Source organism: Telmatherina bonti, assembly GCF_933228915.1.
Source record: "Telmatherina bonti genome assembly, chromosome: 19".
NCBI classification, from domain to species: Eukaryota; Metazoa; Chordata; class Actinopteri; order Atheriniformes; family Telmatherinidae; genus Telmatherina; species Telmatherina bonti.
Genome location: NC_136617.1, coordinates 33837097 through 33864978, shown reverse-complemented (window position 1 = coordinate 33864978; position 27882 = coordinate 33837097). Strand labels below are relative to the sequence as shown.

General features: G+C 42.3%; 1 protein-coding gene across 1 annotated transcript in view; it reads left to right on the top strand.

The window, feature by feature from the left end:
• The window catches only part of gabbr1b (gamma-aminobutyric acid (GABA) B receptor, 1b), a gene marked incomplete at both ends in the record, with an annotated part of 71008 nt that overhangs the window by 17962 nt on the left and 25164 nt on the right, over positions 1 to 27882 (top strand). The window contains 11 exons of the mRNA XM_079258384.1: positions 551 to 685; positions 5441 to 5611; positions 5965 to 6066; positions 7152 to 7217; positions 10086 to 10277; positions 13286 to 13531; positions 15921 to 15984; positions 17293 to 17370; positions 22093 to 22243; positions 24474 to 24606; positions 25933 to 26049. Of these exons, the coding sequence (XP_079114510.1) occupies positions 551 to 685; positions 5441 to 5611; positions 5965 to 6066; positions 7152 to 7217; positions 10086 to 10277; positions 13286 to 13531; positions 15921 to 15984; positions 17293 to 17370; positions 22093 to 22243; positions 24474 to 24606; positions 25933 to 26049 (1455 nt within the window). The remainder of the gene's footprint in view (positions 1 to 550; positions 686 to 5440; positions 5612 to 5964; positions 6067 to 7151; positions 7218 to 10085; positions 10278 to 13285; positions 13532 to 15920; positions 15985 to 17292; positions 17371 to 22092; positions 22244 to 24473; positions 24607 to 25932; positions 26050 to 27882) is intronic.

Here is a 27882-nt window from a genome sequence, read left to right as displayed (position 1 = left end):
AGTAATGGCCACCAGTCCATTCATTTATGTATTCTGCTTATGGTAATCCATCCTATAATACAACTTTACACACATAAGTAACTCTGACACTTTTAATTGCTGCCATCAGATTAAAAATGAAACAGTAAAATGTAAAAGTTTCAACATCTGATAATATGTTTATGTGTATTTGTAATAAAATGAGTGAATGAGAATCATTTACATCCTTTTCTTTTTAGAAGTTGGTCGTTCATGGTTTAGATATTTGTTGTTCACATTTCCTGTAATCTCACGGGAACCTGACAGTCATATCAGCTCATTTCATTTGTCAGGTTTCCGTAGTGATCCATGTAACAAAACTTTTACGTTGCTGGAAGAAAAGAGTTAAATAGTTGTTTTCCCGCCTGAGTATGGAAATGAATGAGCATCTTCATGTCTTCCTCGTCAACTTCTGGCCTCACATAGGCTTCACTGTCTCCCGCCTTTATCCTGAGAAGCAAACAGCCATCAAACAGCAGTCTGATTTTGGTTTAATGTGATGTATTCAGTCGTGTGTCTGTGTTTTCCTCAGTGTGATCCAGGCGAGGCCACCAAGTTACTGTATGATCTTCTGTACACGGAGCCCATTAAGGTGGTGTTGATGCCCGGCTGCAGCTCCGTGTCGACGCTGGTGGCAGAAGCTGCTCGCATGTGGAACCTCATCGTGGTAAGGAAAATAATCACACACATTTAGATGTCTGGAGAACCGCTGAAACAGGAGGATGCTGAATGTCAGCGGGCCGTAATGAAGAGGTTCCTGTCATGCTTCTGACCTTTATGCTGACAGGAGAGAAATAAACGCAGATCTAGCTCTGAAATAAAAGCGTTGATCTCAGAGGAAATGCCAGTACAGGAGGCTGACAGGTCATCTCCCGGAGAAGGTCTCCATCACAGCAGACTTCCAGACAGATTCCTTTTCAGTGAGTCTGAGAACGTCGGAGTTCTTCTGGAATAACTGGAGGGGTGGATGAGGAGAGGAAGAGAAATTGTGTTTGTGTTTTCAAGATTGTTTCATGTTTTTCATCTGATTTTAGTGTGTTTTAAAGTGATGCGTGTGCTTAAAGGGGCTCTGCTCTGCACTTTTCAGGCTCATTTATTTTAATATGCAAGTCCAGAAGGGCAAGAATTAATAAAGCATTTTTCATAAATCCCTTCATTTATTTCACATTAATCCTCTCCAATGTGCCGCTGTCAGAAACAAGCACAAAGAGAATGCACCTAAGGGCTGCGTCTGATTGGTCACCTGCCAGGCGTGGTTGTCAGGCGTCTGCACATCAGTTTTCTTTACAAAAACAAGGGCAGAAAAAACAAACTAAAGTAGTTGCTATGGAAATAATGCCAACATCATACAGCTGTACATGTTCGAGTCCAAACCAGACCCCAAAATCGAGAGTGAAAAACCTGCAGCAACAAAGGCAGCAGAACGTATCTGTCTGGTCAATGCTCGCTTTCCAGCTATAGTCCGAAATAACGTTATTTCACTTGCCGTTTATAGTCGGTAACGTTCCTGTTAACAGGCGTACATGTGGCAATGTACCACAGTGCCATCTACGTCTACATCTATTCTTTATCACTTGGATGTTTTAGCTTAATCAAAACAAAACCAGCAACGTTTTTTGGGTAATTCGGTTTTACTTACAGCTTCTCAGGATCGGAAACGCGGTCCTTGATTGTAGGAAAAGACGCTCCTATCAGCAGAAGCCTGGTAGCAAATCCCCGTCATGCTGGGCCTTGTTTATCCAGCAGTCCCGTCACAAATTGAGACGTTTTTGCAACACTGTGTGATTCCCCAAAAAAATCCATCCATTGCCGTCTAGTTCATTCATTATCCTAACCGCTCAATCCAATGAAGCGTTGCAGGGAAGCTGGAGCCTATCCCAGCAGTCTTTGGGTGAAAGGCGGGGTACACCCTGGACAGCTCGCCAGTCCATCGCAGGGACACACAGAGACACACAACCACTCACACTCACTCCTGTGGGCAATTTGGAGTAACCAGTTAACCTAACATGTGTTTGGATGGTGGGAGGAAGCCGGAGTACCTGGAGAGAACCCACACATACACGGGGAGAACATGCAAACTCCACACAGAAAGGCTTCTGTTTGAGCATGTCTTGTGTGACATGTTAGCAAAACGTCTTCTTCCATCTGAGCAGTGAAGGTGCCCATGGCTTTCTTCTCGTGAACACACACAACCTAGAGAAGAAGACCAATCACCCAGATCACTGTGGTTCAGCCCCATGGGCAAATTTCTAGATGGCACACCAGATTACTCGCTGAAAATTGGGATCTTAGAAGTAGTAGTAGATCAAATCAAATCAAACTTTATTTATAAAACACTTTTTCTACAATAAAATGCAACACAATGTGCTTTACATGATATAAAAAGTAAACACAACAAAGAAAATTCATCATCCCCTCCCTTCTCACATTCAGACGCATACACACTCATACACACACCCAAATAACATCTATTTCAGCAGTACTCTTAAACATGATGCATGCACCTACCTAGTTATTTATTGCTGAGCACAGATGAGCCTGGTAAGGAACACCATCGCAGGAGCCATCTGCACCAGGAGTCGATCAGACCACAGTACCAGGGGCACCGTTACGGACCAAAGCCATGAAAGGCGCCCCTGCAGCCATGGTCATTATGACCCCCGGTGCAGAGGGCTCCCTCTGAGGAAACACCGGAAAATATCCAAAAATTGATAAAATACATTAAAAATAAAATAAAATAAAATAGTAGTAATAATAAAACAATAATGGCCCTGCGATGGACTGGCGAGCTGTCCAGGGTGTACCCTGCCTGTCGCCCAAAGCCAGCTGGGATAGGCTCCAGCTTCCCCGCAACCCTGAATTGGAATAAGCGGTTTGGAAAATGAATGAATGAATGAATAATAAAACAAGAAATATTTCAATTAAAAACATTACAATAAAGATTATAAAAGCAGATTAATTAAAAAAAGAAAATCCCTAAAAAGAATTGGGTACAAATAAATAAATTAAATGTCCAGACTAATATAGTAAATACTAATTAAAATCCAAGTTAAAAAGGTGAGTTTTGAGCCTGTTCTTCAAAAATGGATTTCAAGTTCCCATTTTTCTAGGACCTCCTGCTGTTTATGCGGGACTAGAAAAGAAGAAGAAGAGGTGGTGCAGGGGTGGTTTTCCCCGACTCCATTACCTCCTGTAATAATCTTTAATGTCCAGTCCCTTTGGAGCAAAACCAGTGACCGTCCCTTTACAGCCAAGACTTCAGCTCCAACAGGCAAGTTGGAATCCAGCGTGGGGTGTGTTTATTAATCTGATAGCAATCAGTCAGATGTCCTCTGACTCTGTTTCACTGCACCACTATATCTGTCTTCAGAGTTTCCACATTTATTCCTCACAACTGGGTACATTCACCCGAAGGTCGGAGAAAAAACCCCGTGAGCTCATCCATCATGTTATACAGACTTCAGTCCATCTTCCTGGCCGCTCCTCACATCGTCCACGCTGAGAGACTGTCACCAGTACATCACACGGCCCTCAAGACATTAAATATTCCTGTTATTGCAACATTAAAAATGCATAAAAATCCATCTTTCTTCCTTCTCTGGGCTTCTCTGAGCAGAACTGCATTAATCTCCTCCCTGTCAGCTGCTCTGTACTGAAGCGAGCCGTAGTGAAGAGTCTCAGAGTGAAAGACCGGGACGAGGATGACCGCCTGCAGACTCCTTCACTGCCAGCCAGTTCTCTGTGACCTTCAACCAACTCTGTCCTTCTGACTCTACGGATGCAGAGGAGCTCAACTCTCGGCTTCATCTCTTCTTCAAAAGACCAGACAACTCGAAACCAAGCATGAGTCCTGACTCGATGACAGGGCTGGAGCAGTTCGGAACGTCGCAGGGCAGAGTCCAGGTGGAGGAAACACACGATCCAGCTGATCCTTAGTGGAACTACCAGGAAGCAAGTCAAAAGGGTCAAAAACGAGCACTTCTCAAATATCCTCTCCTTCTCTACCTCATGTTTTACAGACTGCTGCTTTAAAAGCATCAACCAACAAGTTTATGCATTTTTTCTTGATAAGGAGGAATCAGCTTTCCAATCAGTCTGAATGTGTCCCACATGTTTGTCAGACTGTCAAAAAAAACCACAAAGTGGAAAAGATGAAAACCAAATTTCATTATTTGATATTTGCACAGTTAAAGTGTTTGACTGGAAAAAACTTTAGGAAAAACTGAAAGTTAAAGACAAACTACAGAACTTTTGCCATTTTCCCCTCAGACGGCTAATCCAGCATCCATCCTGCATCCTACCTGACCTGTTGGCTCTCTCCAGCCAGTAAAAGACCATCTTACGACTCTTGTTTTCTCTCTTTTAATCTTTTTGCGTTTCTTTGCTGAATCAGCGACGTTGTGTGTTTAAAGCTGCCAGTTCCTTATTTCACCGTGAAGCGAATCGTCACATCGGATGTAGAAGTTAGATAGAAATGTTTGAAGCGTTTGACCAAAGTGCAGCGTAAAAACAATACCTGGTTATATTCCTGGTGATTTAACACTGCGTTAAATAACTGGTTATATACCTAGTTAAAAGCCAGGTTAAAGACCTGGTTAATTAACAGGTTACATTCCTGGTTAAAAACCGCGTGAAATACCTGGTTTAATAACGAGTTAATTCCTGCTCCTCCTCTGTTTCCACTTCCCTTCAGGTTAAGAATCTGTGTATCTATGATAACTCCTGATCATTAATGCTCACATCAGTCATGTTTCTCACTCTGCATATTTCCATCTACACAACCCCCCACCACTGCCTCTATTTACAGCCTCGTCACCTCCCACACAGAGTACTACAGCTCAGCTCTGTCTCTTGGGTCTCCTTCAGAAAAATCCTCATCATGGTCCAGAATTCAGCTGCTTGCGTCATCGACATAACTCCCTCCTTTCACCACATTTCTCCAGTCCACCACTGGTTCCCACTTCAGTCAGGAATAGAACTTGAAATCTTCCTGCACACCTTCAAATACCCCCCCACCCCCCTCACGTTTCAGGTCTCCTGCACATTTCCACCTCCTCCCTTCCCTCAGGTCATCCTCTTCCATAGCATGCCCTCTGTAATAACACTTATCATCATCATCATCATCATTATTATCATTATTATAACAATAAATACCAGTTTTTTTTCCTTTCTCTCCCTCGACTGGGGCGAGGTTTGGTCAGTGGTTTTTCTGTGTGAGTTTCCATGTTCTCCCCGTGTATGCGTGGGTTCTCTCCGGGTACTCCGGCTTCCTCCCACCGTACAAAGACATGCATGATTGCTGAATTGATTACTCTACACAGTCCCCAGGAGTGAGTGTGTGTGTGAATGGTTGATTAACTGTTGTTGTTCTGGCATTGCGTGTCAGGAGCTTTACGATGTCTGTCTGTCCTTCCTGCTCCAGCTGTCGTATGGCTCCAGCTCTCCTGCACTGTCCAATCGTCAGCGTTTTCCAACCTTCTTCCGCACCCATCCTTCTGCCACGCTACACAACCCCACAAGAGTGCAGCTCTTCAACAAGTGGAAATGGACTAAGATTGCCACCATTCAGCAAACAACAGAAGTTTTCACATCAGTGAGTCATGAACTTCTTAAAGTCCTCTTTAAGAAATGTTAAACTCTTGGCAGTTTTCCTGAGATTCTACTTTGGTCGTTGTTGTAATTTGTTGTTCAGTCAGTTTCCAAACTACAGAAAACCTGTCAAACCTTTGGATTTCTCTACCAGGTGGTCCTGACTTCACCTGCTTACCTCTGTACTCTGTGCTTCTGTAATTCCTGGGACTTTGCTACTTCGTAGGACTGCTTTACTCATCCAGGGAACTGAACTAGACTATGTCTGTGTTTCCTGTTATCGTGTTTCCCGCCTCTGCTGTTCTGTATCTTGGCTCATGGTTCATGGTTCATGGTATGGTTTTGTGTGTTTTTCAGACTCTGGATGACCTGGAAGAGAGGGTGAAAGAGGCTGGGATTGACATTAGCGTCCGTCAGAGTTTTCTTACTGACCCTGCTGTAGCGGTGAAAAACCTGAAGGTGCCACATCTTCTCTGGTTTCTGCAGGTTCATTAAAGACCTTCAGATAATCAGAAACCGTCTTAATAAAACAATAAAATTCTGTGTCCACCATGCTAGCCCTGGGTTTGACCCAGTGTTTCCTCCAGACCTGCCTTATTTTACTGTGGCATGAATTCCACAATGGAAACATGTCGGTCCAGTTTGGTTTTTGTATCAGGAGAATTGATGGAAACACAAAAATAACTCAGAATAACTTGTTACCACAAGGAGAGTTTTCCAGTTCGCTTCCAGCTGTTAAAAAGATGTATATATTTTTATAAACATTTCAGTTTTTGGTGGAGAAATATAAGTAAGATCACAGAAACAGACAGCAAATATACATGTCTAATATAAAATTAGATGAAATTAGATGATTGTGAACTGTAATATGACCCAGTTTTATAAAGGAAATTTCACATTGATAAAAAGTTGGAATACATTTTTAAATTTACCATAATTTTAGTAAAAATTAAGTTTAATACAGTTAATATAATAATGTTATTTGACTGTTCATTCATAAGACACACATTTAATACACATAAGTATATAAAGAAAGAGGTTGGAGAGATGGTCATATTAGAGAAGTTTGAGAGGTGGTCAGGCGAGTCTGGGACCAAAGTTGCAAAACTGCGACAAGCACCAGTCCAGAAAGAGAAAAAAATCCTGTTTCCACCCTTCACCATCAGATGGAAGACATGTAAAACTTCCATAAAACACAACTGGTCATGAAGAGAGGATGGGGGATGACGGGGTATTTAAAGTTAATGTGGAAATCACGTCTGAAAGTTAAATCATGGAGCTGATGAGAAGGTGCTCTGAGGCTTTACCTAACCGAGGTCGGTGAGTCTACAGTCCAATATTTAGGAGAAATTCTGGTTGTTGTCAAGATTTATGCTGCCATATAACAATGAGAGCATATGGCAGCTGTAAAATAACTATAAAATATATATATGACTATATATTTATAGATATTTATACATGTATTTATGAAGTCAGTTTTGATGATTTTTACGGTGTGATTATCTCCATCCACTGTGTGATTCTGTCCTTTTATCCTTTTCAAGCGGCAAGACGCCAGAATTATCGTTGGTCTGTTCTATGAGACGGAGGCCAGGAAAGTCTTCTGTGAGGTACGGCCATGTTTTGTTAATCATTCTCAGTCGCAAAGTCATGAAGTTTTCAGCTGGCTTCAAAGCTACATCAGTTCTTTACAAAAAGGTTTTCATACCAATGAAGCTTTCCCAGAAAGGTGTGGAGCCACCAAGCGGCAACCTCCGGGGATTAAAAGTGAAGCCTGTGCAGAAGTGCATAAAACTGCAGTTCCCCCTTCATCCACTAGGGGCTGCAAAACAGAGCAAATCCCCATAGACTCCCATGTTAAAAAGACCAACTTCACAGCAGAAATAAACATGTTTACAGCCTGGTTCAAAAATCCATTTAAGGTTTAACAGGTCAGGTTTACCTTCATGACAACTGTGGGGGGAGTGAATTTTTTCTAACTCACCCGTTTAAAAGTAATTTAATTTTGAAATTCGGCATATTTAGGGGCGTGTCCTTTTGATTGACAGGTACCCGATCTCCCGCTTCAAGTCAGAAGAACGTAGAACAACCGCGGTATTTAGCAACTTAGCAACGTGACTTAGCTTTAGCCCGCTTACCTCCGTTAGCTAGTTAGCTCCTGTTATCTCCAGGTTAGCTCGGTTAGCTCTTAGCTACAGAAAGCTCGGAGTTCGCTCGATGTCAATCATCTACCATGACGCTCACAGCCCCCCTCTCAGCTCCACCTCTTTGCCCATATTTGTATTTTCCATGCGAGACAACAGGCATGCCCCTGCCAAGATGGCGATGGTAGGAACCGCCCACCGAGCTTCAATTCAGCTCTTCAGAAACCTACGGGTGAGGTCATGGAGGCTCCGCCATCTTTTTATATACAGTCTAAGGCAGCCACACAGTTCCAGGTAAAATGCTGTAGTATCAAAGCCAGGCCTGCAGATTGGCGCTGCAGCGCTGCCACAAATAAATAACAAAATGGGAAGAAGGTAGGGAGCATGTGCAGATGTCTACGCTGAGGCTCTCACACAGACACGTTTCTGACTCTGGCACTCTTTCTGGAGTCTCAGAACCTTGGTGCTTTCTGGCAAACTGGGCCATGTTTAAGCCAAGCATGACCAGAACCAAAGTGGGAGGACCTTGCTCCTTGGACGCAAACTAAGAGCTACAGCTCACTGGATTACTAGTTTCAGACATTCCCCTAGAGGTGGCTCTGTGTGAAAATCCCAGTAGATCAGCAGTTTCTCAAATTCTCCTAATCCTTAGTCTGACCATGACTAAGGATTAGTCATGGTCAGACCATCCTGACCATGACTACATGGCTACGTGCAGACTTGCTGCCATGTGATTGGCTGAAAAGAACTTTTGGTTAACAGGATGTTGAACAGGTGGAGTTGATAAGTGTTCATTCAGTTTATTACAATGTCATAACAGAATGAAAACCCCTAAAAGTGAAACATCAGGGTTTACTGTGAGCATGTTTCTGGATAAGTAGCTTGTAAAAGTCTGGTATTGTAACAACTATCAGTGCATATGTATGTGCAACACGTTGGTTGCATTATCTGGTCATGTGATCTGACCTTCTATTCGAGGTTAGATGATGACATTGGCGAATGGCTTGTTGGGCCATTTCTCTTGTAAACAGGAGCATATGTGGGAGAAATGCCATCTGGAATGGAAAAGTTTGTTTTCTTTTTATCAGCCTAAATGAGTCCTTGCTGTGTCAGCCTAAATTAGAACCGATGCCTCGTGAACTGGTCATGGTTTGAGGTGGAAGTGACAACTCTGGAGGCAGGCAGGTGCATGAAGCTAAGGTTTATTAAAATACAAGCCAAACAGGACATGGAAACAACAAACAATCTGGCAAAGAATTACTGAAACTAAGGTGTATACACACACTGAAGGCAATGAACAAGGAGCAGGTTGGCAGGGTTAGACATCTTTCAGCTCGATGCTCTACAGGAGACTTCTCTGCAAACACTGGAAAGCCATTTACATGTAGGCTATAAAAACATCCACCGTCTCAGGGCAGGAAAGATGTTTTCCACTTGTCAATAAGGATTTCTGGGTAAACAAAACCGCCATCTGATCAGCTGGCGGTTTTGTTTAAAGAGCTGGGGAGCTTTAATACAAAGGCTTTCGTGAAATTTAACGTTGCTGTGCTCATAAAGAGCATCACTGTTCCCAGATTCATCTTCGTTGGAACGTCTTCGCCTTGTTTAAGCATCTGATCTGTAGACGTTTCCATGGTAACAGCTCTAACAGCTAGAGACAGACCCAGTAAAATACTGATTCTTTCCCAGCAGGCTACACACAGTGTGGGGTATTGTGTGTTTTTTTTTATGTTTTACTGGGTTTGAATTGGTGTTCAGCCACGTTTCACATGATGAGAAACCCGCCAGAGCTTCAGACTCTTCTCCTCAGCAAATGAATGCTTTTATCCAATGCTCATTTGCAGTTTGTTTAGTGTTTTTTCCAACACATCCCTGTACCTGTTCGTACTTTCTAGAAGTGTAACAGCTTGGCAGCCTGATCGAGAGGTTTTAAATGTAGAACGGGAGGTTATCAGACCTCCAGCTGTGGAACCAGTTCCCAGCCTCTCTTCTCTTCTGATCATCTTCAAACTTTCCTCTCTGATAAATCTTATAGTTAACTTAGTGACCCCGATCCGTCCCGTTAGATCTGCGGCTGCTGGGAAATGTCCCATGATGCACTGGGCTCCTCTCTCTTCTTGTAGTTATTACCTCTATATGTCTGCCTTTCTGTTCACACAATTAAAAATGGGAAAATAATACAAAGGATCTTGATTAAGTTCATGATTAAATCAAAAAACGAGATAATTACAGTATCAAATCTTTTGACATGAAAACATTTGATTTATTATCTATGAATTAAAAGATTTAGCAATAAAGTCCATGTTGTTTCAGGATCCTGTGCTTCATCCTCAGGTTTACAAGGAGAAGCTGTTTGGGAAAAAGTACGTGTGGTTCCTGATTGGCTGGTACGCAGACAACTGGTTTAAAATCAAGGATCCCTCCATCAACTGTACAGTGGAGCAGATGACCGAGGCTGTGGAGGGTCATGTGACCACGGAGATTGTCATGCTCAACCCAGAGACCGTGCGAGGAGCCTCCAACCTGGTGAGAAATGCTGAGTCATCACATTGCTGGGATGTTTTTAGAAATATATAAGTGATTGTCGTGGAATTTATCCGATGAGAAATAAATCTATAAATCAACTGTTTTCTGTTCAATTTATTGACCATGTACCGACGTTGCGGGTGAGAGGTCTGGAGAGCTCTGCCCCTGCTCAGAGTGCTACAGTGTTCTTTAAGCAGACACAAACAACCTTTGCCTGGCAGCACGAGTCAGAACACCTGCTAGCTTGGAGATAACAACAGTCAAAGCTGAAACAGGCCTTGAACAAAACACTTAGTTTTATGCATGAATCTACTAAAGCAAGCTTACTGAACTACTCTAACTATGCAGAATATATATCTTGTACTACTTAAAAGAAACTTAATAAATGAGTAACATATTAAAACTACACTACACGCATAAATTCCACCACAGTGATAGAAATCCTTTTCCAACCATCCATTTTCTGCCGTTTATCCGGGGTCGGGTCGCGGGGTCGGAAGCTTAACGCTAATCTGGGGGACAAAGAGGCGTTCCTCTTCTCTCAGGACTCCTCTTGCTTAAACACCTCACCAGGGAGAAGTCCAGGGGCGCCACCTCATCTGGCTCCTCTCCATGTGGAGGAGCAGCCGTCTGTCCGTCGCTACCCACAGCTTGTGATTGTAGGTGAGAGTAGGAACATGGATCCACTGGTTAATCACCACAAAGAGCAGAGAGCCACTCCTGAGATCACCAAAACGAATCTCCTCACCACCTCAGCTGCACCTAGAAATTCTGTCCATAAAAATGATGAACAGAATCCTTGATGAAGGTCAGCCTCGGCGGAGAGTTGCATTCATTCCGACTCCTCTCGCTTCATCCTGAATCCTGTCTGTGGAAAGAGGAAACACATCTAAGACTTCTTGTCTGCATGTGACCGTGCCAGCACCCACCCGGATAACATGCCGTCATGGTGGGGCTCATCTCTGCTGAGACGTCATTCTGGGAGGAGAACCCTACGCTGGTGAGGTGGTGCACGGACAACAACTTGGGTCTCAACGCTCTCCAAGCCCGGAAACGGATTGTTGCGTTCAGCAGAAGAAAGTCCATGGTCATTAATGTGGAGCAGGTGGAACGCTGCCCAGCTTTAGGTTTCTGAGTGTCCATATGGATGCAGACTGGATCCAGTGAAGCTTTGGCACCTCAGCAGTGGTGAAGAAGCTCAGCAGTGTCTCCACTTTCTGACAATCCTCAGGAGGATCAATCTGAAGAAAAGTGTGCTGATCATCCACTCCCGCTCCTCCGTTTGGAGTATTCCTGGACGAGCTGCACAGCGCCGGCTGTCTCAGGAAGACACACAGCCTTCAGAGGGTCAGCTCAGACCTGGAACACCAGGTGTCTCTGCCCTCTGGGAGGAGATTTAGGGCCCCGAGGTCATGGTACGACTTTACAACCAGGCCATGACCATCAGGGCAACGTTTGACCATACCTGTCCTTCTTAGCTCGTTTCTTTTTTCAGTTTTTTTCTTTAACTACTTTTTATTTATTTGTGCAAATTCTACTCTATATACTTTATATGTAAGGTTCAGTTTATTCCATCATGTGCAGCACAGTGATACAATATTTTAAGATTTATAAAGATTAGATTACGATTCTGGGGCAACAGCTGCCATGATGAGACTTCTCCAGTGACATGGCGATGACCTCCATTAGATTAAATTATAATGACTTCAAAACAGAAAATAAATAACATTTTGTGTGCCAGTGTGTACACTAGAAACAGCAACAGTGTAACTTTCTGATCCTCAAACTTTTAGACTTGTTTCAATGTCACAATGACAACTGTTATGTGCTTTTCTGAAGGCGTTGCCGTCCAGCAGCGTCCTGAGGCCGTTTCACTTTCTACACCGCGTCACACGCTAGTAAACACATAGCAACACACCAGCCGTTTTTCACTCTCGCCTTGGCTGATTCTGCAAGGAAACACAAGAGGACATTATTGGAGGTAGAAAGGGAGGGACTAAGCAGCGATAAGACAAGAGTCCAGATAAGACCGGATGGAGAGATCTCACAGCACAGGTCAGATTTATGATGCATTAGTCGTTGATATGAGGCGTGTCACTGAGAAAGTCTGCAAAAATTCTCTAGTTCACCTTTAAAAACAAAGACAATTCCTCACTTATTATTCCACAAAGTTCCCTTTGTGTCTTTTAACGTCTGTAAACAGGATTAAGTTGCTGATTTTGGGTCATTTTGCTGCGTTTCCTATGATAAATGAGTAGATAAGGAGGTGATGGAACTGAAAATCTGAGAAACTCCTGAACCCACAAACTGGAACTACAATGTTTTTTTTTTTTTTTTTGTTTTTTATTTTACAACTAATTGGATGAAAAAATAGGAAAAATAACCAGAAATTGATTTCTACAGGTCAATATTCATGTAAATGTTATCCCAGTAGTCCAGAACAGGAAGACAGCCAAAGAGAAACACCATGTGTTTCTGAAAATAAACCATCTTCAAACTCAGTTTCTTTATCAGACCATCAATACATGACTTGAACTATAGACTGTCATCCTCTCATGACCCCTTTGGGGTCAGACCGCTCACCTGTTGGTGAAACACCTGTGGTTCAGGAAGGATTATGCAGCCAAGGCTGACTGGTGTCGTCTGGTTCTGTAGCATGTGGCCTTGGAAGGAAAATAAAAATGCATTTAAAATTTTATTTTAGATGAAAATAACACGTAAAAGTATATAAATGTGAGGTTTAATGTGAGTATTAATAATGAAGGTAAACCAGAACCTGTGAAAATGAACAGATTTTTTTCCACAAAGGTTTCTCAATAGGAAAAAGATATTTAATTTATTGGCATAATAATTTAATGACATATTTTCATAGTTATGTATTTTTTTTCATTTTAGCAGATTCAGTCCTTCTGGGCAGAAGAAACTGTATGTTTCATATTTTAATAAGAAGGTTTTCTGCACAACAATCAAACTTCTTCTACTCTTTTCTCACATCTTCTCTTCCTCAGACGTCTCAGGAGTTTCTGGCCCAGCTCATGTCCAAACTGGGGGGTAAAAATCCAGAAGAAACGGGGGGTTTCCAGGAGGCCCCGTTGGCTTACGATGCCGTGTGGGCTCTAGCCTTGGCCCTCAACAAGACCGTGGGTCCCCTGAAGGCGAAAGGTCACTGTCTAGAAGATTTTAACTACAACAACAGAGACATCACTGCTGAGATCTACCGAGCCATGAACACCAGCTCCTTTGAAGGAGTTTCAGTAAGTAGCAAACCTGAAGGAGAGGAGAGGGAGCCAGCGGAGCAGCTCCAGGTTCAGAGGACTGGTGGTCTACCTGAAATCAGAGACCAGAGCCAGATCTTTTCAGTATGAAGCTGGCAATTTTCTGAACACACACACACACACACACACACACACACACACACACACCATGTTCTCCCTTTTAAACAAAGGGTTGAAACTAGGGGTGCATCCCTAGATACAGATTCTGGTATCGGTATCGGTTCAGTACCAAGCGTGTGTACTCGTACTTGGTATTAAGTGTACCGATACCACAGCTGATACCACACTAGTCAACCCAGCAGATGTGTGTGATGACATGCTTCAGACGTGTTTTAAAAGAAATAAATGCCTTGAATGTTAAAATGTGACATTTTTTGTTCCACTAAAACTGTCATGATATGTTTTGTGTTTCTCCTTAGTTCTGGTTTCCTGTTTTGGTTTGTAGTTTTCCTTGTTTAGTTCTCACGTTTCGGTTCCTGTTCACCTGGTTTGATTTTCTGATTAGTTTCACCTGTGTCCAGTTTCTTCTTCTGTGTATTTATACCCCTTGGTTTGCGTTGTCAGTGGCTGGTTCATTATGTCACGGTGGGGATGTGGACCCGAATGCAGGAGTCGGGAAGCCAGGATGCAGAAAGTAGACGTGATTTAATTCCATGAACAAAAGTGAGGGCAAAACTAACTAAATGAACCAGCCACTGACAACGCAAACCAAGGGGTATAAATACACAGAAGAAGAAACTAGCACAGGTGAAACTAATCAGAAAATCAAACCAGGTGAACTAATGAACAGGAACCGAGACATGAGAACTAAACAAGGAAAACTACAAACCAAAACAGGAAACCAGAACTAAAGAGATCCTCTGTTAATTCATCAAGAGCTGAACTCAGCATACTGAGACAAGAGGAGAGCCACCCCCCCCCCTCAAACAAAGCGTTCCCACGCTACGTATCCTGCTACGTTGCCAAATCAGTAACATTCAGCTTTCTAGCAAGGAATGGTTCTCCTACATATTACACGGAGTAATGGCGTCTTATGCAACAGTATGTGGTGAAAATACAATCATGTCTCCAGAATGTGGGCGTTTCTGTTTCATTATATATACGGAGCTACCGACGGAGCAGTTCTTTGGTGGAGATCAATGCTGAAATCAGCCAGAACTGGCAACTCTGACAGGGTCAGTTAGGTCCGTTAGGACAGCAGAGTTTCTGCAAGCAGCCTGCAGCTCTTGTTAGTGGAGAGAACTGCAGCGTTAAGGATCATTATGACTTGTTTAGATGCATTTTCAGAAAGCCAGCGGCTGCTTCCCGGGCCGTAAGTCAAGAGTCAGAGAGCCGCATGCGACGAGGAACACGGCACTAAAAGCTGAATCTTTGTTTCCAAACCACACATTTATAGTTGTATTTAGGTAAAATATGCCAAAATCAGAATAAAACTTGTTGAAATTGTTAGATCTGTAAGGTTATTATATTTGTATTGGTGACTTCAGAAAGGATGGGTCATTTATTACAACCTAATGAAATCTGACACAGTTATAACAGCGATGATAAACCTAGTCACAATAATGTTCACATAAACACATCTGGTATCTACAGATATTCAAGTTTTAGATATCTGTAATTGGATCGAAACTCTCAAAAAGTGGATCGGTGCAACTCTAATTGAAATAGTAGAAAAGCTCTTAATTTAGGGTGTAATGACCCTTTAAGTAAACGGCTGCCAGTTCAAACATGTGTAATGGGATCAGTCCAAGAGCAGAACCTGAGGAGCACGCTGCAACCCATCACCTACATATGACCTCACCCAGCCTGATGTGGTTCTTTTAATCCGGACTGAAAATAACTTCATGAATGTACAAATCCAAACTTCTGCGATGGCCTGGCGATCCGTCCAGGTTGTACCGCGCCTTCCACCCAAAGACTGCTGGGATAGACTCCGGCTTCCCGCGACCCTTAAACAGACTGGATCATGAATGAATGAATCAAAACTTATAAATGTTGCTTGAAGAAAATTTGAGACATGTTTATGTGTTTGTGTGCAGATCAGCAGATATGTCTGGATCAGGTCTGGTTGTGGAGATCTGAGGTTGTTTTCAGGCTCTCACACCTGGATGAGGAATATTTAGTGGATCTGCTACACTGAGACATCATCAGGGATTTTCCAAGCCTAGAAACGTCTGCAGTCATTTAGAACTAAAGTTAGTCTGTAGGGATCTTCATATCGAGATGTAAAAGGTCTTATCATTAAAAGGCTCGGCATGTTGACGTGGAGTGATCAGGCGTCGGCTAGGTGTCCAGCTGGCTACATGTCAGAGAGGCGTAGAGGTTAGAGACCCTTATTAGTCCAGTAAATTCTGTCTGTTTCCTGCAGGGTCATGTTGTGTTTGATGCCCAAGGTTCTCGGATGGCCTGGACTCTGATAGAACAGCTACAAGGTAAGAACCTTCCTGGTTTCAGCAGGAACATCTTGCCGCTCCGTTGCAGACACCAAGGTCGTTTTCAAGGCATGTTTTATGTGAATCATTCATCTGGTTTAAACCAGGAAGCTTATTAATGTTATTTATTATTCATTAGAGAAGAAACTTACTGTATATTTATATACATTAAGTATTTTATATGTCTTGATTTTGTAGAAATGTTTTTTCTTATATGTTTTTTCTCTCATTTTTATTTTGTTTGTCACTTAAAATAAATTTCTTTCATTCATTAAGTCATTCATTCAAGGTTCCAGATGTTTCTTACATCAAATATTATCATTTCTTTTGCATTATCTTTTGCGACGCACGTCGCTCATCTTTGTTGTTACCGTCGACAACGAGTTTGTTTTAATTAATTAATTAATTTGCTTTATGTGGTTGTTAAAGAACATTGCAACCTTTATACATTGATACGGGGACGCTACGGTGGCGTCGATGTCAGAAGAGTTATTATTATTCTCATCTCCGTCTTCAGTATTGTCCTTACCTTTACTGTCCTGTTGTAAATGACAACAGATTGCAGGATATTGTTGTAACGGAGCATCTTGGAATAATGTTTTGGGTATTTGAGTTGTATGTCCCTCCAGGGTTGCCGTAGTGTAGGCAGCCATTCTGTGTGGTTTGTTTCTGCTGTCGCGTTCAGCCTGGTGAATCCAGAAATCAGTTAATAAGTCAACCTAACAGTAAAATAGGATTTAAGTACATCATAGCTGCCCATAACTGCTGTACATGGCCATGTGATCACATCTCGTTGCCATGGTGTCACATCCTGAGCCCTGATGTTTGCATACATGCAAATCTACCTTCATTTGTTCCTCCAGTGACGTCAGCAGAGGCTCCATACAGGATGAGTTTGAAATAACGTGTTTCAGGTTGCATCAGCTTCATATAAAAGGTAGCAGAACGTCTGTATGAAAATAAAAATGTAATTTAAAGCCTGCAGACATTGAGCTGCTTTGTTGTAGCAGAAAGTTTGGAGGTCAGATCCAGGCTTCACCTGACCCCAAGCTGCCCCCCCGATGTGCCTGTCGGGGTGTGAGTGTGTGTGTGTGAACGTGACCAGCAGTGTGAAGTGCTTTGATTGGTCTGCGTGACTGGAAGAGCGCTACGTTGATCCTTTTAGGTGGCAGGATTTATTTCAGCACCGTTTCAGACACTGAGCAGCCAGAGTTGGTTCATCTGTACTGATTTCTAAAACATTTAATAAACTTTCTAAACCAACTTTCACCCTCTCTCTCTCTCGCTTTCTGTTCCCTTTTGTCAAAGGAGGCAGCTATAAAAAGATCGGATACTACGACAGCACTAAGGGGAATCTTTCGTGGTACGGGAATGACAAGTGGATAGGTAAGACTTCCTCCGCCCGCCCTCCCATCACGTTTCCTCTGCAGCTTCGACTTCGCTGTCCTCAGTCAGTCTGTTAGCTCTATCAGAAGCATCATCACAAATGGCTGAGCAGATATTTAAAGACTCAGCACCAGATGCAGTTTGTTGTTGTCCTGAAGCGAAATGTTGTGCAGCAACAGCTCTGCATCCACATCAGTTCTGCCTCCCGGAGCATGAAAACATGCAGATCTGCGTCTGGTTACTGCTGTAAAAACTGGGAAGGTCGTTCCAGGTCTGCGAAGTGGAAAACAACATGTAGGGTTTGGAGGCAGAGGGCTGACCTTGTGTTGTTTTTTATCTTTGTTTACCTGTTTGTTATACCTGAATTTCCTGTAGTCTCTGTTTACATGGAGTGATTGCAGGAGGGGACAGCAGGTGGGCGTTTGGCATCTATCCCAGTTCTAAACAAGGTGACAGAAATGGGCCGAAGCTGAACTGTTTAGTCTCTGAGTCACAAGTTATGGGTTATAGTCTCAGCTGATGCATGAATTCACTTTCTCATTGTTTCCAAAGTCTCATCTCGTTTGACATCATCACCACATCTGGCCTCTGATCGGCGTTTCATCCAGAGAGAAAGTAGGAGTTAAGTTAAGTACAACTAAGGGCTCGACACATGGGGAGGGGGTCGCTTCATCGCACTTCATTTCCTAAGGAAGTTGCACAATGAGGTTCTCCTCCAGCTGAGCAACAGGCGACATTCGTCCATGTGAAATGTTGCCCTTGTTCACGTAGACGCGCTTGGAAAGTTGGAAAACGTTGCGTCACACGGCTCTACAACCAATCAGTGAGGTGGAACCTGTCACAGTGTGCAGTGGAGGTGTGCACCCAGATGCAGGAACGGGAGCCAGGGATGCAGAATTAAGATGTTTTACGTGAAGAAGACTGAACCGAACCGAACCGAACCGAACTGAACCAGGTGAATCTACTGAACAGGAACAAAAGCTAAACAAGGAACAAAACACAAGTGAACTAAATTGGGAAGACTATAAACTAAAACAAAACCAGAACTAAGTTAGAAAACACACATCATGACAGAACCTGAATAATCTGGATCAGCCTTGAGGTCCGCATCACATGAGGATATCCAAAAAGATGTTTCTTTGTTTTGTAAACAGGATGAACCCAGGTTGGTTTTTTCTTTTGTACAGCAAAGTTAATGGTAAAATTTATATCAGTTCCACCAAAATCTCCCGACTCTTCATCCTCCATGCTTCATCTGCAGCAGAAATGCCAAAATTCCCACAAGGCTGTAGTTAGCTTCCGAATATGTGAAATATAAAGGGCAATTCCACTGAACTAGACTGCATCAGACCAGGTCCTGACAAAAAACTACAACACTTAGACTCTTCAAACCTGGACTGAAATATTCTACATAATAAGCACATATTGCAAATCGGAACTAACTTCAGCCTCGTAAAATTCCCTCCAGCATCATAACCAGTCACATTTGTTGGAGACAAGCAATCTGAGAGCGTGACGCGCCACACAGCAGCTGTCGCTGCTGTTTTCCTCCCCGTGTGTTGGGTTTCACCCATAGACCATATAAGAAAGATGAACAGAGCCTCCGGCGGTTAGAAGTGAAGCCGATGCAGAAGTGCATAAAACTGCAGTTCCCCCTCCATCCACTAGGGGCTGCAAAACAGATCAAATCCCCATAGACTCCCATGTTAAAAAGACCAACTTCACAGCAGAAATAAACATGTTTACAGCAGAAATAAACATGTTTACAGCAGAAATAAATATGTTTACAGCCTGGTACAAAAATCCATTCTAGGTTTAATAGGTCAGGTTTACCTTCATGACAACTGTGGGGGGAGTGAATTTTTTTTTTCTAACTTGCCTGTTTAAAAGTGATTTAATCTCGAAGTTCGGCATATTTAGGGGGCGTGTCCTTTTGATTGACAGGTACCTGGTCTCCCACTTTAAGTCAGAAGAATGTAGAACAACCACGGTTTTTAGCTGGTTAACAACATGACTTAGCTTTAGCTCTTCAGAAACCTACGGGTGACATCACGGAGGCCCCGCCCATCTTTTTATATACAGTCTATGTGGCAACAGTGGTGATGTTGCCACATGATGCTGCTGTTTTGTTTTTTAATTTAAAATACAAAATTTAATTTAAATCCCAGGTTTTATGGTACAGTTTTTCTTGTGCCTGGTTGGACTCATCACACTGGGGATGTAATCTATGATTAAAGCCTGTGACCTCCTCACCATCGCTCCGGTTACTTAGCTGTTCATTTACAAGCGGGTTGAGTGATGATGCGCGTGGCACTTAGTCACCCGGAGGCCTTCATCACGATGCCCTCCCTCCTCCTGTCCTTGCAGCTGCTCAGCAGTGTCCTTCCTGGTGGTCGACCCCCACAGCAGTCAGGCTGCCAGTCGACAAAACGTGGCTTTAGTTGAACTGATGTGTTGTAGTCGGACACATTTCATCTCCTCTCTGCTCAGCTTCCTCATATCTGTTCCCAAGTTCTGCTTTTCTGTTTTCTCACTCCTTTGGTTTCCTTGACAACCCATGCTACATCGTCACCTCTGTCAGAACACCATGGTTACTGTTATGGAGCCAGTTGCCATGGTTACACACTCTCCTGATCCCAGCATCAAGGGCACAGAGAGGTATCGGTTTAGGAGAACACACACACACACACACACACACACACACACACACACACAGAATTTTTCTCTGCACAGGTGTGTACATTGCCTAGAGTAAATACACTCGCTCACACAAAAGGCAGAAGTCTGACTCCTCATTGGCTGATGGTCTGACTGGAACACACTGCTGGTGTTACAAAAGAAGAGAAAGCAGGATGACACTCATACAAAAAGCTCAAAGAGACAAGACTGTCCTATCCCTCAAATAAGCTTTAACAGCATGCTGACATTTAGCTCCCAGATGCCGTTTTGTTCATTTTTAACGCCCGGGTCAGACCAGGGGGGGCTTAGACCTGCAGCACATGGGATATAAACCCCTCACTCAGACCACCGGTCCAAACCTTTACATGGTTAATATGTGACCTGGGAAAACGAGACGCTAAAAAACACAATAAAAAAAAAAAACCGTGAACAAAATGTGCATCATGAATGTCATTAAAATGTTTTATAAACAAAACAAAAGTTCAGTTTGATTAAGAATAATTCAACACAATTAAAGGCAAGAAAACCTGCCCAACATACTTTATATATCACTAAAGATTAATCCTCAAATATTAATCCTTCCTTTGACTAAACAATGAATAACCTTCATCACTCATCATACAGAACACCTTTCCACACAGATGGAGGAACCGAGCCTCCAGATGAGCAGTAAACAATGTTCTAGTGATAATTTATTATGGGTACAAACTCTGTCTCTACTGAACTGTTCACATCAGGGTTACACAGTAAACTTGTGTCTCACAGAAAACTGCTGTTTCCTTTTGGCACAAAAGATTCAGTTTGAAAATATTTATGGTGGATAAAATTCCCTCAGAGCTCATTGTAGATTAAATCACTAAAATATGTGTGTAGTTGGGGAGAAGGGAGTGGCCACATCTCGGCCACTGGAGGGATGCAGAAATATAAAGGAAACAGATGAACTACATGGTTAATTTATCATTCTTACTCTTGACATGGAGATGAGAGGGAATTTTATAGTTTTGACATTAAAATATAACTTTTTAAGTTTTTCTCTGACTTTGACACAGTGGTTTAAACCGTAATAATTATCAGTTTTTATTATGAAGGGAAGCTACAGGGTAGAATAGTTTTTTCTTTAGGCTTGCTAGCTCAACTTCTAGCTAAAAATGCAAATTAAGGATGGTTGTCACTTTTTCTCCAGGGTTGGTTGACATGTGACGTGCTCACAGATACTGAAATAAAGAGCAAAATATTTCAAAATATTTATGTATATATTTCTGTAGGCTTCTTATTTTTTCATCGTGACCTACATGTTCTGGTAATTCATGGTGAGTGATTATGATTAAATAGGGATTTGGGTGCTTCTACACCATGTCTGTTTTGTTCTGTTGCTAATATCTGGAATCCTGTAATGTTCTTGATACTGATATTATCACTAATACCGAAGTAGAAACAGCTGTTCCATTGTATAAGTGTAAGAAAGAAACAACAGATTATAGTAGGCCTACATCTGTAATGTTTATATGTAAATTTTAGTTGATTGTGTCCGTTCATGTTACATGAGAGGTTGTAGCCAAAATAAACAGTTGTTTCCACTAAAATATTTAAGTGTTTTAAACTAAAAGATTTAACTAGAATATACAGTTTTTTCAGATGAACTTTGTTGTTGTTGTTGTTGTTTATTTCCTCCTTTAAACCGCATTGTGACAGATGGGGATGGCTGTCACAGAAGCCCGTGTTGTATTTTGGTGGACCTTATCTTTGGGACGGATTAAAAATCCTTTCATTTTGACACTTTAGGCTTCCATTATGCATTCAAATGGATCCAGCTGAGGTTACCACTTTTTGAGAATTGAAGTTAAAGTAAAAAGTGTGACAACCAATGCCGTTCTCCCCTGCTTTTTATGTTTAAACTCTGCAGAAAAACCAGAAAACATCTGGATGAAAACAACATTTTGGAAATAAAGCCTCTTAAAAATATCAGGCTGCAAAATGGAGGGATCCATTTTCTACCCTACCCATTCACTGAGCTGTCCCACTGATGTCCTTTGTCTCTGTTAGGCCCAGGACCCCCTGCAGACCAGACCATGGTCATTGAGGAGTTTCGCTTCTTGTCCCAGAAGCTCTTTGCATCCGTGTCTGTCTTTGCCGGTTTGGGAATCCTGCTTGGAATTCTTTGCCTCACCTTTAACATCTACAACAGCAACGTCAGGTATGTTCATATTTTACATGAATATTATCATGTATTTGGTACAGAAAATGTTAAAAAACAAGAACAAGGCATACACTCTCAGAGTTGTAAGGAAATTAGCAGGACATCTTGCTGTTGCAACATGTTAAACTGCTGCTCATGTCTGTTTCGAGGGGAATTCTGTCCATGGAACAATGGCACTCTGAACAAAAGATACAAAATTTTAACTAAATAAAATTATTTTCTTAAAATGGTAACAAGTGACTGAAATTCATCCATGACAGGTTTTTCAATTCTTTCCCAGTTTTAACTCCCAATGAAACAGGTTCATCTTTGCATTTGGCAGACATGAAAAGTACACAACACCACCACCGACCATCGAATGATGACATGGATAGAAGCGGCTGGGACTTCCTGTACTGTCCTCTACACTCATAGTGCAACTTTAAAACATTAAAAATGTGACAGACCTTCCCAACATCGTCTGAATGGGAACTTAACAGGTACTAAAACAGATAGTAAAGAAAATAACTTTATGAGGTAAAGCGGCGGGATAAAGTGAAGCCTATGGGGAAGTGCATACAACTGCAGTTCCCCCTTCATCCACTAGGGGCTGTAAAACAGAGCAAATCCCCATAGACTCCCATGTTAAAAAGACCAACTTCACAGCAGAAATAAACATGTTTACAGCAGAAATAAACATGTTTACAGCAGAAATAAACATGTTTACAGCCTGGTACAAAAATCCATTTTAGGTTTAATAGGTCAGGTTTACCTTCATGACAACTGTGAATTTTTTTCCAACTTGCCCGTTTAAAAGCAATTTAATCTCAAAATATTAAGGGGCGTGTCCTTTTGATTGACAGGTACCCGATCTCCAGCTTCAAGTCAGAAGAACTTAGAACAACCGCGGTTTTTAGCCGGTTAACAACGTGACTTAGCTTTAGCCCGCTTACCTCCGTTAGCTAGTTAGCTCCTGTTATCTCCGGGTTAGCTCGGTTAGCTCTTAGCTACAGAGAGCTTCGCGTTCGCTTGATGTCAATCATCCACCATGACTCTCACAGCCCCCCTCTCAGCTCCACCTCTTTGCCCATATTTGTATTTTCCGGGTGAGACGACGCGCATGCCCCTGCCAAGATGGTGATGGGAGGAACCGCCCACCGAGCTTCAATTCAGCTCTTCAGAAACCTACGGGTGACGTCACGGAGGCTCCGTCCATCTTTCTATATACGGTCTATGGTTAACAATTACAAGTGTTAAATTCCTGCTGAATAAGATTCTTTAGGTCTTTACACAGCTGTTACTGTGGATTTGTCACCGGAGAAATGTTTATTTCAGAAAACTAAGCCACTTAACTTTAATGCAACTTTAATGCAGAGCTTTAAGAGCAGAAAACTAATCCGAGGTGAGTCCAGAACTTCGGGTATGTTAAAGTTTGAGGGGATGTTCCTGGTCCCAAGATGCAAGGCACAAATAAAAAAATACAGTTAAACTACTGCCAAAAGTTTAAAAAGAAAATTCTTTCAGATAGTTAGGACACGCATTTACAGACTTTTTCATCTCCTAAAATAACAGCTTCCCTTCCAACAGGTCAGGTTTCTGGTTAAAATGGAAAAAAAATAATAAATAAAATAAACAATAAAAAAAATTCAATGATCGACAAATCTAATCAATCTGTATTTCATTCCCATTACAGAACATAAACAACATATCAGGTGCTGAAAATTACACATTTTACCATTTCATGAAACATATGTGTTTAATTTGATGTTTTTTTCTAAATATAGTTATATATATTATTAAACAATATGTTATTTAGTTCTGTACATGAGGAACTCCTCAACCCCATTACACAATTGACCCACCCCCACCTAAAAACAATGGTGTGATCCATCATCCAGTGTTTCTACCTTCCTCTACTATGTAAAGCAGAGGAAGGTATAAACACTTACATGGAAAACAATGCTAAACTTAATTCTTACAAAGGTTTTTGTGACTTAAGGTATTTAGAACAATTCTGAATCTCATGTATGCCGTGTTCGCTCTCTGCCATGTAAAGGTCAAACACAGCCCACAACCCTGTTAAACTGGTTTAATCGTGACAGGATTTGGACTGTCAACACTTTGGTTATTATGTTGAAGAGTGATTGGTATCGGTCTTATGGAATAACTCGGGTAATAGTCCATGATATGGATGTTTGCATGCCGTTTGGAGGTGTTGGCAACAGATCTGGTTGTGATTTTTCTGCAGGTACATCCAGAACTCTCAGCCCTACCTGAACAACATGACTGCCGTAGGCTGCATGATGGCGCTGGCTGCCGTCTTTCCTCTGGGCATCGATGGCCTTCATGTTCAAAGGAAGCAGTTTCCTGTTGTATGTCAGGTACCGATGGCAGCATACATATTTTACAACTCTAGAAACACATAATCAAACAGGGTGGCCGGGCTCTCCCTTAGAGATAGGGTGAGGAGCTCGGTCATCCGGGAGGAGATCAGAGTAGAGCCGCTGTCCCTCCGCATCAAGAGGAACCAGTTGAGGTGGCTCGGGCATCTGGTCAGGATGCCTCCTGGACCTCCCTGGGGAGGTGTTCCAGGCACGTCCCTCTGGGAGGAGACCTCGGGGAAGACCCAGGACACGCTGGAGGGATTATATCTCTCGGCTGGCCTGGGAACGCCTCGGGATCCCCCCCGCAGAGTTGGCAAATGTGGCTGGGGAGAGGGAAGTCTGGGCTTTCCTGCTTAGACTGGGAAGCCCCATCTTCTACTGCTTAACACAGGATAAGTGGTAGAAGATGGATGGATGGATGGATGGATGAATGGAAACACACCTTTTTTTTCTCATTAGACTGAAATGTCAGAATGATACCGTTAAAAAGCAATCCCAGGGACTTGTAGAAGATTTGAAAGGATAGTTGGGAAAGTTGCTGAAATTCCACAAACCTGAATCTTGTCATCACTGTATAAAAATAACGATATGAAAGTTTTGTGAAGAAGAATGCACACCCACTTTCAGTTGCAGTTACCTTTTCTCACCTGGTGTTAAAATCAGGAACCTGTGTTCTCAGATGAACAACAAGGCTCTGTCACTATTTACTGAACTGAAACTAAAAGTCAGAATCAGCGAAAACTTCATCTATCCATGCTGTTTCACAGGAATTCAGAGGGTCTGAATCAGCCAGGACTGGCAACCTGTCCAAAGTGTCCAAGCTGCCTGGTTAGCATACTATATGTTAAAGTTCATGACAGTCTGGTTGGAGACTTGACTTAGCTTTAGCCCGCTTACCTCTGTTAGCTGGTTAGCTCCTGTTATCTCTGGGTTAGCTCGGTTAGCTCTTAGCTACAGAAAGCTCAGAGTTCGCTTGATGTCAATCATCCCCCTCTCAGCTCCATCTCTTTGCCCATATTTGTATTTTCCGGGTGAGATGACACACATGTCCCTGCCAAGATGGTGATGGTAGGAACCGCCCACCGAGCTTCAATTCAGCTCTTCAGAAACCTACGGGTGATGTCACGGAGGCTCCGCCCATCTTTTTATATACAGTCTATGGTTCCACCATTGTTGGGCTTGTTACTTCCTGTGTATGTGTGGTTTCCTCCGGGTTCCTCATACCTACAAGACGTGTGTTTGGTTATTGATCACTTCTTTCTCACTCTGCTAAATGACTGTAGAAATTAAAAGACTGATTATTTGTTCTGTCGTCTCTGCTAGTTCCGCCTGTGGCTGCTCGGTCTGGGTTTCAGCCTTGCATATGGCAGCATGTTTACTAAGATCTGGTGGGTCCACACCGTCTTCACCAAGAAGGAGGAGAAGAAGGATAAGAGGAAGGTGAATGTGTCAGATTTCTATTCAAAAACCAATTTTAACTCCAGAAATGATGCATTTCTTCAATCTGTTTTTACATTGTTATATTTTCTGTCTGCCCACCTTCAGTTGCTCCACAGCTTGCCTTTTAACCCTTTACTAGACACTCACTTCCAGCATTTCCATTAGAATTGCTAGAATTGCACAAAACCTAAACATTGCTATAAAAACAGACAAAACCTCTCAAATATCACTAAAAATTCAATTAAATTCAATTCAACTTTATTTATATAGCGTCAAATCACGGCAATGCCATCTCAAGATGCTTTACAGACAGAGGAAAACATAATGAAAGCCAATTCATAATAACCTGTATAAGGAAACCAACAGATTGAGTTGAGTCCAACTCAATCTCCCATCCTGAGCAAGCACACTGGCGACAGTGGGAAGGAAAAAACTCCCTTTTAACAGGAAGGAAACCTCCGGCAGAACCCGGCTCAGGACAGGCAGCCATCTGCCTCTGCTGTGTGGGGGGAAGAGGACAGAAAGACAACAGACAACAGGAACTGCTACTCCCGGCCAGGGAGACCTGCTGAGACAGGAGACATACATGTTAATGATGCAACACTGTTATGGGGGGGGGGGGGGTAAAAGCGACGGATAAAGAGAAAAAGAAAGAAGCTCAGTGTATCAGGAAATGTCCCTCAGCAGTCTAAACCTATAGCAGCATAACTAAGGGATGCTAACCATCCCTAGCTATAGGACTTATCAAAAAGATAAGTCTTCAGCCTCGTCTTAAAGGTGGGGAGGGTGTCTGCTTCCCTAACACTAACTGGGAGCTTATTCCATAAGAGAGGGGCCTGATAACCAAAGGCTCTGCCTCCTGCTCGGCTCTTTGAGACTCTAGGAACCACAAGTTTTGCACTCTCATGAAGTGGTTTATCAGACGTTTAGATATGTAGAGGGACGTCGCTAAAGTGCAATCCAAACACTTTTATGGCATTATGCGTCCTTGACGTGACATAGGGGGTCATGGGACCTTCTCTTCCCAGCCATGACCTTCAGCGGTTCCCAGGTACTCGGTTCCCCTGTGAATGATCCAAACTCCTGTTTCTGAACATTCCCAGATTTCCTTGATCCTGTCCAGGTTTACTGGAAAATGTTCCAGTTTGCTGGACCAGATAGAAAAATAAAACTGTGAAAGATTCGGGTATAGAAATATTTACTATGTCATAAATGAAAATATTAGACAATATTCAGCCGATACCGATACCAATATCGGTATATACCAAGCGTGTGTACTCAGTATTAATAAAAGTGTACCGATACCACACCAGTCAAGCCAGTACAGATGTGTTTGATGACATGTTTGGACGTGTTTAAAAGTAATAAATGCCTTGAATGTTAAAATGTGACATTTTTTGTTACACTAAAAGCGAGATCTTTGTTTCAAAATCGCACATTTATAGTATTATTTAGGGAAAATGTGCCAAATCAGAATAAAACTTGTTGAAATTGTCAGATCTGTAATGTTATTATATTTGTATTGGTGAGGTAACTTCAGAAAGGATGGGTCATTTATTACAACCTGATGAAATCTGACACAGTTATAACAGCAGTAATAACCATAGTCACTATAATGTTCACTTCCAAAAAGTGGATCGGTGCATCCCTATTAAAACCTAAAAGAAGATCCAGCTACGTGACGAGACGTGTGCAGACCTCTGATTGAAGTCAGCTGCAGCAGATAAAACTATGTAAGACGTTGTTTGGTGGAGAGCTGAACATAGCTGTATAATTGACGCACCTGGAGGTTTAGAAGATATTTTCAGTCATTTAGCCGTTATCTAAAGGGAC